Raw genomic sequence first — 13,831 nt, forward strand, 5'->3', positions numbered from 1 at the left:
GGGTTAAGTACAGAAATGGACCCGTGACTTATAATCAGGTGAGCCTTATGTATGGGTTAAGTACAGAAATGGACCCGTGACTGAGGGTGCGCTTTATAATCAGGTGAGCCTTATGTATGGGTTAATTACAGAAATGGACCCGTGACTGAGGGTGCGCTTTATAATCAGGTGAGCCTTATGTATGGGTTCAGTACAGAAATGGACCCGTGACTGAGGGTGCGCTTTATAATCAGGTGAGCCTTATGTATGGGTTAATTACAGAAATGGACCCGTGACTGAGGGTGCGCTTTAAAATCAGGTGAGCCTTATGTATGGGTTAAGTACAGAAATGGACCCGTGACTGAGGGTGCGCTTTATAATCAGGTGAGCCTTATGTATGGGTTAAGTACAGAAATGGACCCGTGACTGAGGGTGCGCTTTATAATCAGGTGAGCCTTATGTATGGGTTAAGTACAGAAATGGACCCGTGACTGAGGGTGCGCTTTATAATCAGGTGAGCCTTATGTATGGGTTAAGTACAGAAATGGACCCGTGACTTATAATCAGGTGAGCCTTATGTATGGGTTAAGTACAGAAATGGACCCGTGACTGAGGGTGCGCTTTATAATCAGGTGAGCCTTATGTATGGGTTCAGTACAGAAATGGACCCGTGACTGAGGGTGCGCTTTATAATCAGGTGAGCCTTATGTATGGGTTAATTACAGAAATGGACCTGTGACTGAGGGTGCGCTTTAAAATCAGGTGAGCCTTATGTATGGGTTAAGTACAGAAATGGACCCGTGACTGAGGGTGCGCTTTAAAATCAGGTGAGCCTTATGTATGGGTTAAGTACAGAAATGGACCCGTGACTGAGGGTGCGCTTTATAATCAGGTGAGCCTTATGTATGGGTTAAGTACAGAAATGGACCCGTGACTGAGGGTGCGCTTTATAATCAGGTGAGCCTTATGTATGGGTTAAGTACAGAAATGGACCCGTGACTGAGGGTGCGCTTTATAATCAGGTGAGCCTTATGTATGGGTTAAGTACAGAAATGGACCCGTGACTTATAATCAGGTGAGCCTTATGTATGGGTTAAGTACAGAAATGGACCCGTGACTGAGGGTGCGCTTTATAATCAGGTGAGCCTTATGTATGGGTTAATTACAGAAATGGACCCGTGACTGAGGGTGCGCTTTATAATCAGGTGAGCCTTATGTATGGGTTAAGTACAGAAATGGACCCATGACTGAGGGTGCGCTTTATAATCAGGTGAGCCTTATGTATGGGTTAAGTACAGAAATGGACCCGTGACTGAGGGTGCGCTTTATAATCAGGTGAGCCTTATGTATGGGTTAAGTACAGAAATGGACCCGTGACTGAGGGTGCGCTTTATAATCAGGTGAGCCTTATGTATGGGTTAAGTACAGAAATGGACCCGTGACTGAGGGTGCGCTTTATAATCAGGTGAGCCTTATGTATGGGTTAAGTACAGAAATGGACCCGTGACTGAGGGTGCGCTTTATAATCAGGTGAGCCTTATGTATGGGTTAAGTACAGAAATGGACCCGTGACTTATAATCAGGTGAGCCTTATGTATGGGTTAAGTACAGAAATGGACCCGTGACTGAGGGTGCGCTTTATAATCAGGTGAGCCTTATGTATGGGTTAATTACAGAAATGGACCCGTGACTGAGGGTGCGCTTTATAATCAGGTGAGCCTTATGTATGGGTTCAGTACAGAAATGGACCCGTGACTGAGGGTGCGCTTTATAATCAGGTGAGCCTTATGTATGGGTTAATTACAGAAATGGACCCGTGACTGAGGGTGCGCTTTATAATCAGGTGAGCCTTATGTATGGGTTAAGTACAGAAATGGACCCGTGACTGAGGGTGCGCTTTATAATCAGGTGAGCCTTATGTATGGGTTAAGTACAGAAATGGACCCGTGACTGAGGGTGCGCTTTATAATCAGGTGAGCCTTATGTATGGGTTAATTACAGAAATGGACCCGTGACTGAGGGTGCGCTTTATAATCAGGTGAGCCTTATGTATGGGTTCAGTACAGAAATGGACCCGTGACTGAGGGTGCGCTTTATAATCAGGTGAGCCTTATGTATGGGTTAATTACAGAAATGGACCTGTGACTGAGGGTGCGCTTTAAAATCAGGTGAGCCTTATGTATGGGTTAAGTACAGAAATGGACCCGTGACTGAGGGTGCGCTTTATAATCAGGTGAGCCTTATGTATGGGTTAAGTACAGAAATGGACCCGTGACTGAGGGTGCGCTTTAAAATCAGGTGAGCCTTATGTATGGGTTAAGTACAGAAATGGACCCGTGACTGAGGGTGCGCTTTATAATCAGGTGAGCCTTATGTATGGGTTAAGTACAGAAATGGACCCGTGACTGAGGGTGCGCTTTATAATCAGGTGAGCCTTATGTATGGGTTAAGTACAGAAATGGACCCGTGACTTATAATCAGGTGAGCCTTATGTATGGGTTAAGTACAGAAATGGACCCGTGACTGAGGGTGCGCTTTATAATCAGGTGAGCCTTATGTATGGGTTAAGTACAGAAATGGACCCGTGACTGAGGGTGCGCTTTATAATCAGGTGAGCCTTATGTATGGGTTAAGTACAGAAATGGACCCGTGACTGAGGGTGCGCTTTATAATCAGGTGAGCCTTATGTATGGGTTAAGTACAGAAATGGACCCGTGACTGAGGGTGCGCTTTATAATCAGGTGAGCCTTATGTATGGGTTAAGTACAGAAATGGACCCGTGACTGAGGGTGCGCTTTATAATCAGGTGAGCCTTATGTATGGGTTAATTACAGAAATGGACCCGTGACTGAGGGTGCGCTTTATAATCAGGTGAGCCTTATGTATGGGTTAAGTACAGAAATGGACCCGTGACTGAGGGTGCGCTTTATAATCAGGTGAGCCTTATGTATGGGTTAAGTACAGAAATGGACCCGTGACTTATAATCAGGTGAGCCTTATGTATGGGTTAAGTACAGAAATGGACCCGTGACTGAGGGTGCGCTTTATAATCAGGTGAGCCTTATGTATGGGTTAAGTACAGAAATGGACCCGTGACTGAGGGTGCGCTTTATAATCAGGTGAGCCTTATGTATGGGTTAATTACAGAAATGGACCCGTGACTTATAATCAGGTGAGCCTTATGTATGGGTTAAGTACAGAAATGGACCCGTGACTGAGGGTGCGCTTTATAATCAGGTGAGCCTTATGTATGGGTTAAGTACAGAAATGGACCCGTGACTGAGGGTGCGCTTTATAATCAGGTGAGCCTTATGTATGGGTTCAGTACAGAAATGGACCCGTGACTGAGGGTGCGCTTTATAATCAGGTGAGCCTTATGTATGGGTTAAGTACAGAAATGGACCCGTGACTGAGGGTGCGCTTTATAATCAGGTGAGCCTTATGTATGGGTTAAGTACAGAAATGGACCCGTGACTTATAATCAGGTGAGCCTTATGTATGGGTTAAGTACAGAAATGGACCCGTGACTGAGGGTGCGCTTTATAATCAGGTGAGCCTTATGTATGGGTTAAGTACAGAAATGGACCCGTGACTGAGGGTGCGCTTTATAATCAGGTGAGCCTTATGTATGGGTTAAGTACAGAAATGGACCCGTGACTGAGGGTGCGCTTTATAATCAGGTGAGCCTTATGTATGGGTTAAGTACAGAAATGGACCCGTGACTGAGGGTGCGCTTTATAATCAGGTGAGCCTTATGTATGGGTTAAGTACAGAAATGGACCCGTGACTGAGGGTGCGCTTTATAATCAGGTGAGCCTTATGTATGGGTTAAGTACAGAAATGGACCCGTGACTTATAATCAGGTGAGCCTTATGTATGGGTTAATTACAGAAATGGACCCGTGACTGAGGGTGCGCTTTATAATCAGGTGAGCCTTATGTATGGGTTAAGTACAGAAATGGACCCGTGACTGAGGGTGCGCTTTATAATCAGGTGAGCCTTATGTATGGGTTAAGTACAGAAATGGACCCGTGACTTATAATCAGGTGAGCCTTATGTATGGGTTAAGTACAGAAATGGACCCGTGACTGAGGGTGCGCTTTATAATCAGGTGAGCCTTATGTATGGGTTAAGTACAGAAATGGACCCGTGACTGAGGGTGCGCTTTATAATCAGGTGAGCCTTATGTATGGGTTAAGTACAGAAATGGACCCGTGACTGAGGGTGCGCTTTATAATCAGGTGAGCCTTATGTATGGGTTAATTACAGAAATGGACCCGTGACTGAGGGTGCGCTTTATAATCAGGTGAGCCTTATGTATGGGTTAAGTACAGAAATGGACCCGTGACTGAGGGTGCGCTTTATAATCAGGTGAGCCTTATGTATGGGTTAAGTACAGAAATGGACCCGTGACTGAGGGTGCGCTTTATAATCAGGTGAGCCTTATGTATGGGTTAAGTACAGAAATGGACCCGTGACTGAGGGTGCGCTTTATAATCAGGTGAGCCTTATGTATGGGTTAATTACAGAAATGGACCCGTGACTGAGGGTGCGCTTTATAATCAGGTGAGCCTTATGTATGGGTTCAGTACAGAAATGGACCCGTGACTGAGGGTGCGCTTTATAATCAGGTGAGCCTTATGTATGGGTTAATTACAGAAATGGACCCGTGACTGAGGGTGCGCTTTATAATCAGGTGAGCCTTATGTATGGGTTAAGTACAGAAATGGACCCGTGACTGAGGGTGCGCTTTATAATCAGGTGAGCCTTATGTATGGGTTAAGTACAGAAATGGACCCGTGACTGAGGGTGCGCTTTATAATCAGGTGAGCCTTATGTATGGGTTAATTACAGAAATGGACCCGTGACTGAGGGTGCGCTTTATAATCAGGTGAGCCTTATGTATGGGTTCAGTACAGAAATGGACCCGTGACTGAGGGTGCGCTTTATAATCAGGTGAGCCTTATGTATGGGTTAATTACAGAAATGGACCTGTGACTGAGGGTGCGCTTTAAAATCAGGTGAGCCTTATGTATGGGTTAAGTACAGAAATGGACCCGTGACTGAGGGTGCGCTTTATAATCAGGTGAGCCTTATGTATGGGTTAAGTACAGAAATGGACCCGTGACTGAGGGTGCGCTTTAAAATCAGGTGAGCCTTATGTATGGGTTAAGTACAGAAATGGACCCGTGACTGAGGGTGCGCTTTATAATCAGGTGAGCCTTATGTATGGGTTAAGTACAGAAATGGACCCGTGACTGAGGGTGCGCTTTATAATCAGGTGAGCCTTATGTATGGGTTAAGTACAGAAATGGACCCGTGACTTATAATCAGGTGAGCCTTATGTATGGGTTAAGTACAGAAATGGACCCGTGACTGAGGGTGCGCTTTATAATCAGGTGAGCCTTATGTATGGGTTAAGTACAGAAATGGACCCGTGACTGAGGGTGCGCTTTATAATCAGGTGAGCCTTATGTATGGGTTAAGTACAGAAATGGACCCGTGACTGAGGGTGCGCTTTATAATCAGGTGAGCCTTATGTATGGGTTAAGTACAGAAATGGACCCGTGACTGAGGGTGCGCTTTATAATCAGGTGAGCCTTATGTATGGGTTAAGTACAGAAATGGACCCGTGACTGAGGGTGCGCTTTATAATCAGGTGAGCCTTATGTATGGGTTAATTACAGAAATGGACCCGTGACTGAGGGTGCGCTTTATAATCAGGTGAGCCTTATGTATGGGTTAAGTACAGAAATGGACCCGTGACTGAGGGTGCGCTTTATAATCAGGTGAGCCTTATGTATGGGTTAAGTACAGAAATGGACCCGTGACTGAGGGTGCGCTTTATAATCAGGTGAGCCTTATGTATGGGTTAAGTACAGAAATGGACCCGTGACTGAGGGTGCGCTTTATAATCAGGTGAGCCTTATGTATGGGTTAAGTACAGAAATGGACCCGTGACTGAGGGTGCGCTTTATAATCAGGTGAGCCTTATGTATGGGTTAAGTACAGAAATGGACCCGTGACTGAGGGTGCGCTTTATAATCAGGTGAGCCTTATGTATGGGTTAAGTACAGAAATGGACCCGTGACTGAGGGTGCGCTTTATAATCAGGTGAGCCTTATGTATGGGTTAAGTACAGAAATGGACCCGTGACTTATAATCAGGTGAGCCTTATGTATGGGTTAAGTACAGAAATGGACCCGTGACTGAGGGTGCGCTTTATAATCAGGTGAGCCTTATGTATGGGTTAAGTACAGAAATGGACCCGTGACTGAGGGTGCGCTTTATAATCAGGTGAGCCTTATGTATGGGTTAATTACAGAAATGGACCCGTGACTTATAATCAGGTGAGCCTTATGTATGGGTTAAGTACAGAAATGGACCCGTGACTGAGGGTGCGCTTTATAATCAGGTGAGCCTTATGTATGGGTTAAGTACAGAAATGGACCCGTGACTGAGGGTGCGCTTTATAATCAGGTGAGCCTTATGTATGGGTTCAGTACAGAAATGGACCCGTGACTGAGGGTGCGCTTTATAATCAGGTGAGCCTTATGTATGGGTTAAGTACAGAAATGGACCCGTGACTGAGGGTGCGCTTTATAATCAGGTGAGCCTTATGTATGGGTTAAGTACAGAAATGGACCCGTGACTTATAATCAGGTGAGCCTTATGTATGGGTTAAGTACAGAAATGGACCCGTGACTGAGGGTGCGCTTTATAATCAGGTGAGCCTTATGTATGGGTTAAGTACAGAAATGGACCCGTGACTGAGGGTGCGCTTTATAATCAGGTGAGCCTTATGTATGGGTTAAGTACAGAAATGGACCCGTGACTGAGGGTGCGCTTTATAATCAGGTGAGCCTTATGTATGGGTTAAGTACAGAAATGGACCCGTGACTGAGGGTGCGCTTTATAATCAGGTGAGCCTTATGTATGGGTTAAGTACAGAAATGGACCCGTGACTGAGGGTGCGCTTTATAATCAGGTGAGCCTTATGTATGGGTTAAGTACAGAAATGGACCCGTGACTTATAATCAGGTGAGCCTTATGTATGGGTTAATTACAGAAATGGACCCGTGACTGAGGGTGCGCTTTATAATCAGGTGAGCCTTATGTATGGGTTAAGTACAGAAATGGACCCGTGACTGAGGGTGCGCTTTATAATCAGGTGAGCCTTATGTATGGGTTAAGTACAGAAATGGACCCGTGACTGAGGGTGCGCTTTATAATCAGGTGAGCCTTATGTATGGGTTAAGTACAGAAATGGACCCGTGACTGAGGGTGCGCTTTATAATCAGGTGAGCCTTATGTATGGGTTAAGTACAGAAATGGACCCGTGACTGAGGGTGCGCTTTATAATCAGGTGAGCCTTATGTATGGGTTAAGTACAGAAATGGACCCGTGACTGAGGGTGCGCTTTATAATCAGGTGAGCCTTATGTATGGGTTAAGTACAGAAATGGACCCGTGACTGAGGGTGCGCTTTATAATCAGGTGAGCCTTATGTATGGGTTAAGTACAGAAATGGACCCGTGACTGAGGGTGCGCTTTATAATCAGGTGAGCCTTATGTATGGGTTAATTACAGAAATGGACCCGTGACTGAGGGTGCGCTTTATAATCAGGTGAGCCTTATGTATGGGTTCAGTACAGAAATGGACCCGTGACTGAGGGTGCGCTTTATAATCAGGTGAGCCTTATGTATGGGTTAATTACAGAAATGGACCCGTGACTGAGGGTGCGCTTTATAATCAGGTGAGCCTTATGTATGGGTTAAGTACAGAAATGGACCCGTGACTGAGGGTGCGCTTTATAATCAGGTGAGCCTTATGTATGGGTTAATTACAGAAATGGACCCGTGACTTATAATCAGGTGAGCCTTATGTATGGGTTAAGTACAGAAATGGACCCGTGACTGAGGGTGCGCTTTATAATCAGGTGAGCCTTATGTATGGGTTAAGTACAGAAATGGACCCGTGACTGAGGGTGCGCTTTATAATCAGGTGAGCCTTATGTATGGGTTAAGTACAGAAATGGACCCGTGACTGAGGGTGCGCTTTATAATCAGGTGAGCCTTATGTATGGGTTAATTACAGAAATGGACCCGTGACTGAGGGTGCGCTTTATAATCAGGTGAGCCTTATGTATGGGTTAAGTACAGAAATGGACCCGTGACTGAGGGTGCGCTTTATAATCAGGTGAGCCTTATGTATGGGTTAAGTACAGAAATGGACCCGTGACTGAGGGTGCGCTTTATAATCAGGTGAGCCTTATGTATGGGTTAAGTACAGAAATGGACCCGTGACTGAGGGTGCGCTTTATAATCAGGTGAGCCTTATGTATGGGTTAAGTACAGAAATGGACCCGTGACTGAGGGTGCGCTTTATAATCAGGTGAGCCTTATGTATGGGTTAAGTACAGAAATGGACCCGTGACTGAGGGTGCGCTTTATAATCAGGTGAGCCTTATGTATGGGTTAAGTACAGAAATGGACCCGTGACTGAGGGTGCGCTTTATAATCAGGTGAGCCTTATGTATGGGTTAAGTACAGAAATGGACCCGTGACTTATAATCAGGTGAGCCTTATGTATGGGTTAAGTACAGAAATGGACCCGTGACTTATAATCAGGTGAGCCTTATGTATGGGTTAATTACAGAAATGGACCCGTGACTGAGGGTGCGCTTTATAATCAGGTGAGCCTTATGTATGGGTTAAGTACAGAAATGGACCCGTGACTGAGGGTGCGCTTTATAATCAGGTGAGCCTTATGTATGGGTTAAGTACAGAAATGGACCCGTGACTTATAATCAGGTGAGCCTTATGTATGGGTTAAGTACAGAAATGGACCCGTGACTGAGGGTGCGCTTTATAATCAGGTGAGCCTTATGTATGGGTTAAGTACAGAAATGGACCCGTGACTGAGGGTGCGCTTTATAATCAGGTGAGCCTTATGTATGGGTTAAGTACAGAAATGGACCCGTGACTGAGGGTGCGCTTTATAATCAGGTGAGCCTTATGTATGGGTTAATTACAGAAATGGACCCGTGACTGAGGGTGCGCTTTATAATCAGGTGAGCCTTATGTATGGGTTAAGTACAGAAATGGACCCGTGACTGAGGGTGCGCTTTATAATCAGGTGAGCCTTATGTATGGGTTAATTACAGAAATGGACCCGTGACTTATAATCAGGTGAGCCTTATGTATGGGTTAAGTACAGAAATGGACCCGTGACTGAGGGTGCGCTTTATAATCAGGTGAGCCTTATGTATGGGTTAAGTACAGAAATGGACCCGTGACTGAGGGTGCGCTTTATAATCAGGTGAGCCTTATGTATGGGTTAAGTACAGAAATGGACCCGTGACTTATAATCAGGTGAGCCTTATGTATGGGTTAAGTACAGAAATGGACCCGTGACTGAGGGTGCGCTTTATAATCAGGTGAGCCTTATGTATGGGTTAAGTACAGAAATGGACCCGTGACTGAGGGTGCGCTTTATAATCAGGTGAGCCTTATGTATGGGTTAAGTACAGAAATGGACCCGTGACTGAGGGTGCGCTTTATAATCAGGTGAGCCTTATGTATGGGTTAATTACAGAAATGGACCCGTGACTGAGGGTGCGCTTTATAATCAGGTGAGCCTTATGTATGGGTTAAGTACAGAAATGGACCCGTGACTGAGGGTGCGCTTTATAATCAGGTGAGCCTTATGTATGGGTTAATTACAGAAATGGACCCGTGACTTATAATCAGGTGAGCCTTATGTATGGGTTAAGTACAGAAATGGACCCGTGACTGAGGGTGCGCTTTATAATCAGGTGAGCCTTATGTATGGGTTAAGTACAGAAATGGACCCGTGACTGAGGGTGCACTTTATAATCAGGTGAGCCTTATAGTGTGCAAAATACGATAATTGGATTTCATTGGATTATGATTACAATGAATTGAATTCCAATTGAATTGGACTATATTATTTAAGTGCCTTGAGATGACATTTGTTGTAATTTAGCGCTTTATAAATAAAACGGAATTGAATTGAATTGAAGAGTTTTAAAGTATTTCAAAGAGACTTCAGCTGTACTGATGTTATGGAAAAAAATTTAAAAAATACATCACTTTGTTTGTGCTTGAGAGAGTATATCTGAAGTCACTCCCATAACCCAATCCTGGTATTTTGTTTAAGGCTTCATAGATCTGAACCTGGGTCATTCAGAGAGCAGTTCGGCTTCCCTTAAACAGGGATCAATAGATACCAGCTGTCAGAGCTCCAACTGCAGATGCAGAAGATGCAAGTATTTGAGAATGAAAATGTCATTTTCAATCAATTTGGTGTGTGGACTCAACTATCTGGTTATTTTGTATTGTAATATAGATATATATTATATTGTAAAGAGGCAGACCCTGAGGAAGAAGCACAGAATTGAGTCCAACAGGTCACTGCATAGCCTAAAATGATCTCTGAACTGTCCTGCTGTATTCTCTCTGTGTTATTTTGACCAAAGTACAGTATGTCAAACAGATGATTAGCTAAGACCTCAGAAAACTGTGGGATAAAAAGAGCAGAACATGTCTCCTTTAAGAGAACTACAAAAGGAGCCTTTAAAATGTTACTAAGGTGACACAGAGCTTACCACTTACTGCAGGGCAGAGTTTAGCATCAACACTATACACTCGTTTGTGACAGCATAAAGAACGCTGACTTTCCTGACTTGCACGTATTGATGGACACACAGCAATTAACTGTTGCCTAAACTTTAAGCTTACTTTGAGTGAAGGTTCTAGGCCACTGCTTACAAACTGTACATCTAAACTTGGGCTTCTGCTTCACTGTGTAGAATAATGTTTAAAGCTTTTCCAAAACATCATCATAGTTTTGAAGATAATTTTTCAACCAATTAACGGTTAGCCTGTTTTTTGATACAGCGCGTACTTGTTAATTATATTGCTTCATTGTAAATACAAAGACACTGTATCAGTTATTATCAAACCAACATTACTATGGCCCCTTGGTCTCAAGTATTCTTACTGTGTTGTCCTAAACACAGTGTGAAAAACTGAATACTCACTGTCTCCTCTCAGTGAAGATGCTGTCGATACTTTGTGCCTCACGGTCGTTCTGAGCTTTCAACTGGGAAAGGAAAACAAAATGCATTTAATCTAAAAACGTATTTAGAATGGCTACATCAGAGCAGTTTTTCATTATTTACAGGTAACACTTACCACGTTGTAGTCGTTAATCATTTCCTCCATCTCTGTGTTTGTGTTGAGCTTGTCCACCAACTGCAAACACAAGAAGAGAATTAGCGCAGGTGTGAGTAATAAAACCCATCACTTCAATGTTTATCTGGCTCTAAATATACTGATCAAACAGTTCCCACCACTGAGCTGCTGGATGGGAAAAGAGGAGCCAAGTTTCAGAGGTGGCTGACATTTTCTGATGACTACATGCAGTTATTGTTTACCATGTTGTAGTCAGCGAGCTCGCCTTGCAGGTCCTTAATCACTGCAGCCAGACCCTCAGCTCTGCGGTGCACACAACATGTTCAGAGGTCTGTGATGAGGCAGCTACGTGCTAAAGCAATCACAACTTCTCAATCTTTCACTCATTTTAATCGACAGAATCGCTGGCAGCGTCAGTAATAGCTAAGAAAACTAACACCCACCTCTTCTCATAGGAAAGGTAGACAGAGTTCTCTTGGTTGTAGCTGTCAATCTCATTGTGCAGTTTGCTGGTCTCTGTGGTCAACTCATTGATCTTACTCCTAACAGCAAAACACATAAACTTTTGTATCATAAATCAGACGAAGTTTGAAATAAGGTTGATAATCTTATCTTCACTTTCATCCCTAAACTTTGATGTAGCCTTTGGAAGCAAGTTGGACATGCTATACTTTGATATGCTATATTATTGCAAGTAACTGCAATGATCTAACGTGTAGGCAAATGTGTGGGGGTGTGCCGTGAGTATGTGTTACCTGAGGAGGCCAAGGTAGTAGGACTTATCCAGAATCTGTCTCTGAGGCCCTTCAGTAACGGACAGTGACAGAAACATGTTATGCTATAGTGACTGTGCTGCTGTACCTTGGCTCAGAGTTACACGTTAGACATTAACACAAATCCATACAAACAGAACCAGGAAAACAGCATTTCCTCCCGGCCCAAAGTCATTTCAATAGTACCTTTCATTCCAGTCTTCATCCCGCTGAGCCCCTGCTGGGTGACAGGCCTGTCAGTCACTTTGATGGGTGCAGACAGAACTCCGGGGCTGGGGACCCCCCCCCTCATACCGGGATGTCCACTGGTACCTGGAATCATCTGGATAAAAAAAGTATACAATACACCTGTTTAAGTTCAAGCTCCCATTCCACAGCTGATGGAGACCCATGTGTGACTGCTACTAATTGAACTTTTTCTTCTGACAGAACAACTAGTTTACTCAGAAGAGGAGAACTATGGTGGTGACTAAAAGTTACAAAGAATCTGAGCTGCAGATGGCTCACCCCAGTGGTGACACGAATAGCTGTGGGAGGAGCTCGGACAGCTGTTGGGGGTCTTCCAACTCCAGGGACCACAGACCCACCACGGCTCATAGGCCTGCTCATGCTGGAGGGAGGCCGCTGGCTCGCCATGATGCCCAAAACCTGTGAACACATGATCACTCAGCTGAGAGCAGACTTACACTAAGACTAACGGAAGTTATATCTGCGTGCTGACGGTATGGCAGCCCGGAGGATAGCGAGGCTTATGACTGGTGCTTTGCTGGTTCTGAGACAGCAATCTATATTTATATCTATATTTTCTATTTCCGCATCAGATTAGCTTTAAATCCAAATTCATTTGAGTCAGCCAATAAGATATCAGGGAAAGGGCTAAGTGTGTCACATCGGCAATGCAACACTGCTCCGCTGTTTAACGTTAAATGATTCAATTTAAAGGTTTAAGTCTGGCAGGGACGCTATTTCAGAAAGCTGCTTTGCATATGTTAGCAGCCGGAATGACTGATGTCACTGTTGGATTGGCTTTGTATTGTCCGAAATCATAACCTAAGCACCAACAGTTCACTATCTCTAAGAAAGACCGCAAAGAAAAATTTACTTTAGTTCAGTTTATTTAGTTACCGCTGCTGTTGGTTAGTTATCGCTGCTGTTGGTTAGTTACCGCTTCTGTTGGTTAGTTATCGCTGCTGTTGGTTAGTTACCGCTGCTGTTGGTTAGTTACCGCTGCTGTTGGTTAGTTATCGCTGCTGTTGGTTAGTTACCGCTGCTGTTGGTTAGTTATCGCTGCTGTTGGTTAGTTACCGCTGCTGTTGGTTAGTTATCGCTGCTGTTGGTTAGTTACCGCTGCTGTTGGTTAGTTACCGCTGCTGTTGGTTAGTTTTTTCACCAGAGACGTGAACCTAGCTTAGTTTACTGTGCTACTGCTTTGGCGCAGACATGAAATGTGTAAGTTTCCCACCTTAAATATGTCTTCGTCGGGGTGTTTCCGTCGATTTTATATGCTGCTGAAAATTCAAAGTGTGATCGTGTGCGAGTTTATCTGAGAGGAAAACTGAAAAGAAACGACGCTGAATGATTATCACGTTACCCCAGTAACCGTCGTCTTCTTCTTTTTCTACTGCTCCTTCTTCTTCGCGTATATCAGGTGGAGTCTGCAGTCTAGCGTCTGACGAAGGAAGTAGGCGCGGGCGTGTTTTTTTTGTGTGTGCGCGCGTGTGAGTCTGCGCGTGACGGAAGTTATCCTATTCGAAATATTATCGAATAAAAACAGCTTGAAAATAAAAACTAACTTCACTTAGTGATGATGTTAAACTACACAGTGAAGACTTTGAATAAAACCAGCAGAATTTGACTGGA

General features: G+C 44.3%; 1 protein-coding gene across 2 annotated transcripts in view; it reads right to left on the reverse strand.

Moving 5' to 3' along the window:
* Nucleotides 1-13,588, reverse strand: part of ift74 (intraflagellar transport 74) — a 47,017-nt gene extending 33,429 nt beyond the window's left edge. For both annotated transcript variants that reach the window (XM_072378789.1, XM_072378788.1), the window contains exons 1-8: nt 13,434-13,588; nt 12,479-12,619; nt 12,158-12,293; nt 11,954-12,002; nt 11,642-11,740; nt 11,441-11,501; nt 11,199-11,258; nt 11,045-11,106 (exon numbers count right to left, since the gene is read on the reverse strand). In XM_072378789.1, the coding sequence (XP_072234890.1) occupies nt 11,045-11,106; nt 11,199-11,258; nt 11,441-11,501; nt 11,642-11,740; nt 11,954-12,002; nt 12,158-12,293; nt 12,479-12,607 (596 nt within the window). In that variant the 5' untranslated portion in view covers nt 12,608-12,619; nt 13,434-13,588. The remainder of the gene's footprint in view (nt 1-11,044; nt 11,107-11,198; nt 11,259-11,440; nt 11,502-11,641; nt 11,741-11,953; nt 12,003-12,157; nt 12,294-12,478; nt 12,620-13,433) is intronic.
* Nucleotides 13,589-13,831: the final 243 nt, after the last annotated feature.

This window comes from Leuresthes tenuis, unplaced genomic scaffold, assembly GCF_036924035.1.
Source record: "Leuresthes tenuis unplaced genomic scaffold, fLeuTen1.0.hap1 SCAF_24, whole genome shotgun sequence".
Taxonomy (NCBI): domain Eukaryota; kingdom Metazoa; phylum Chordata; class Actinopteri; order Atheriniformes; family Atherinopsidae; genus Leuresthes; species Leuresthes tenuis.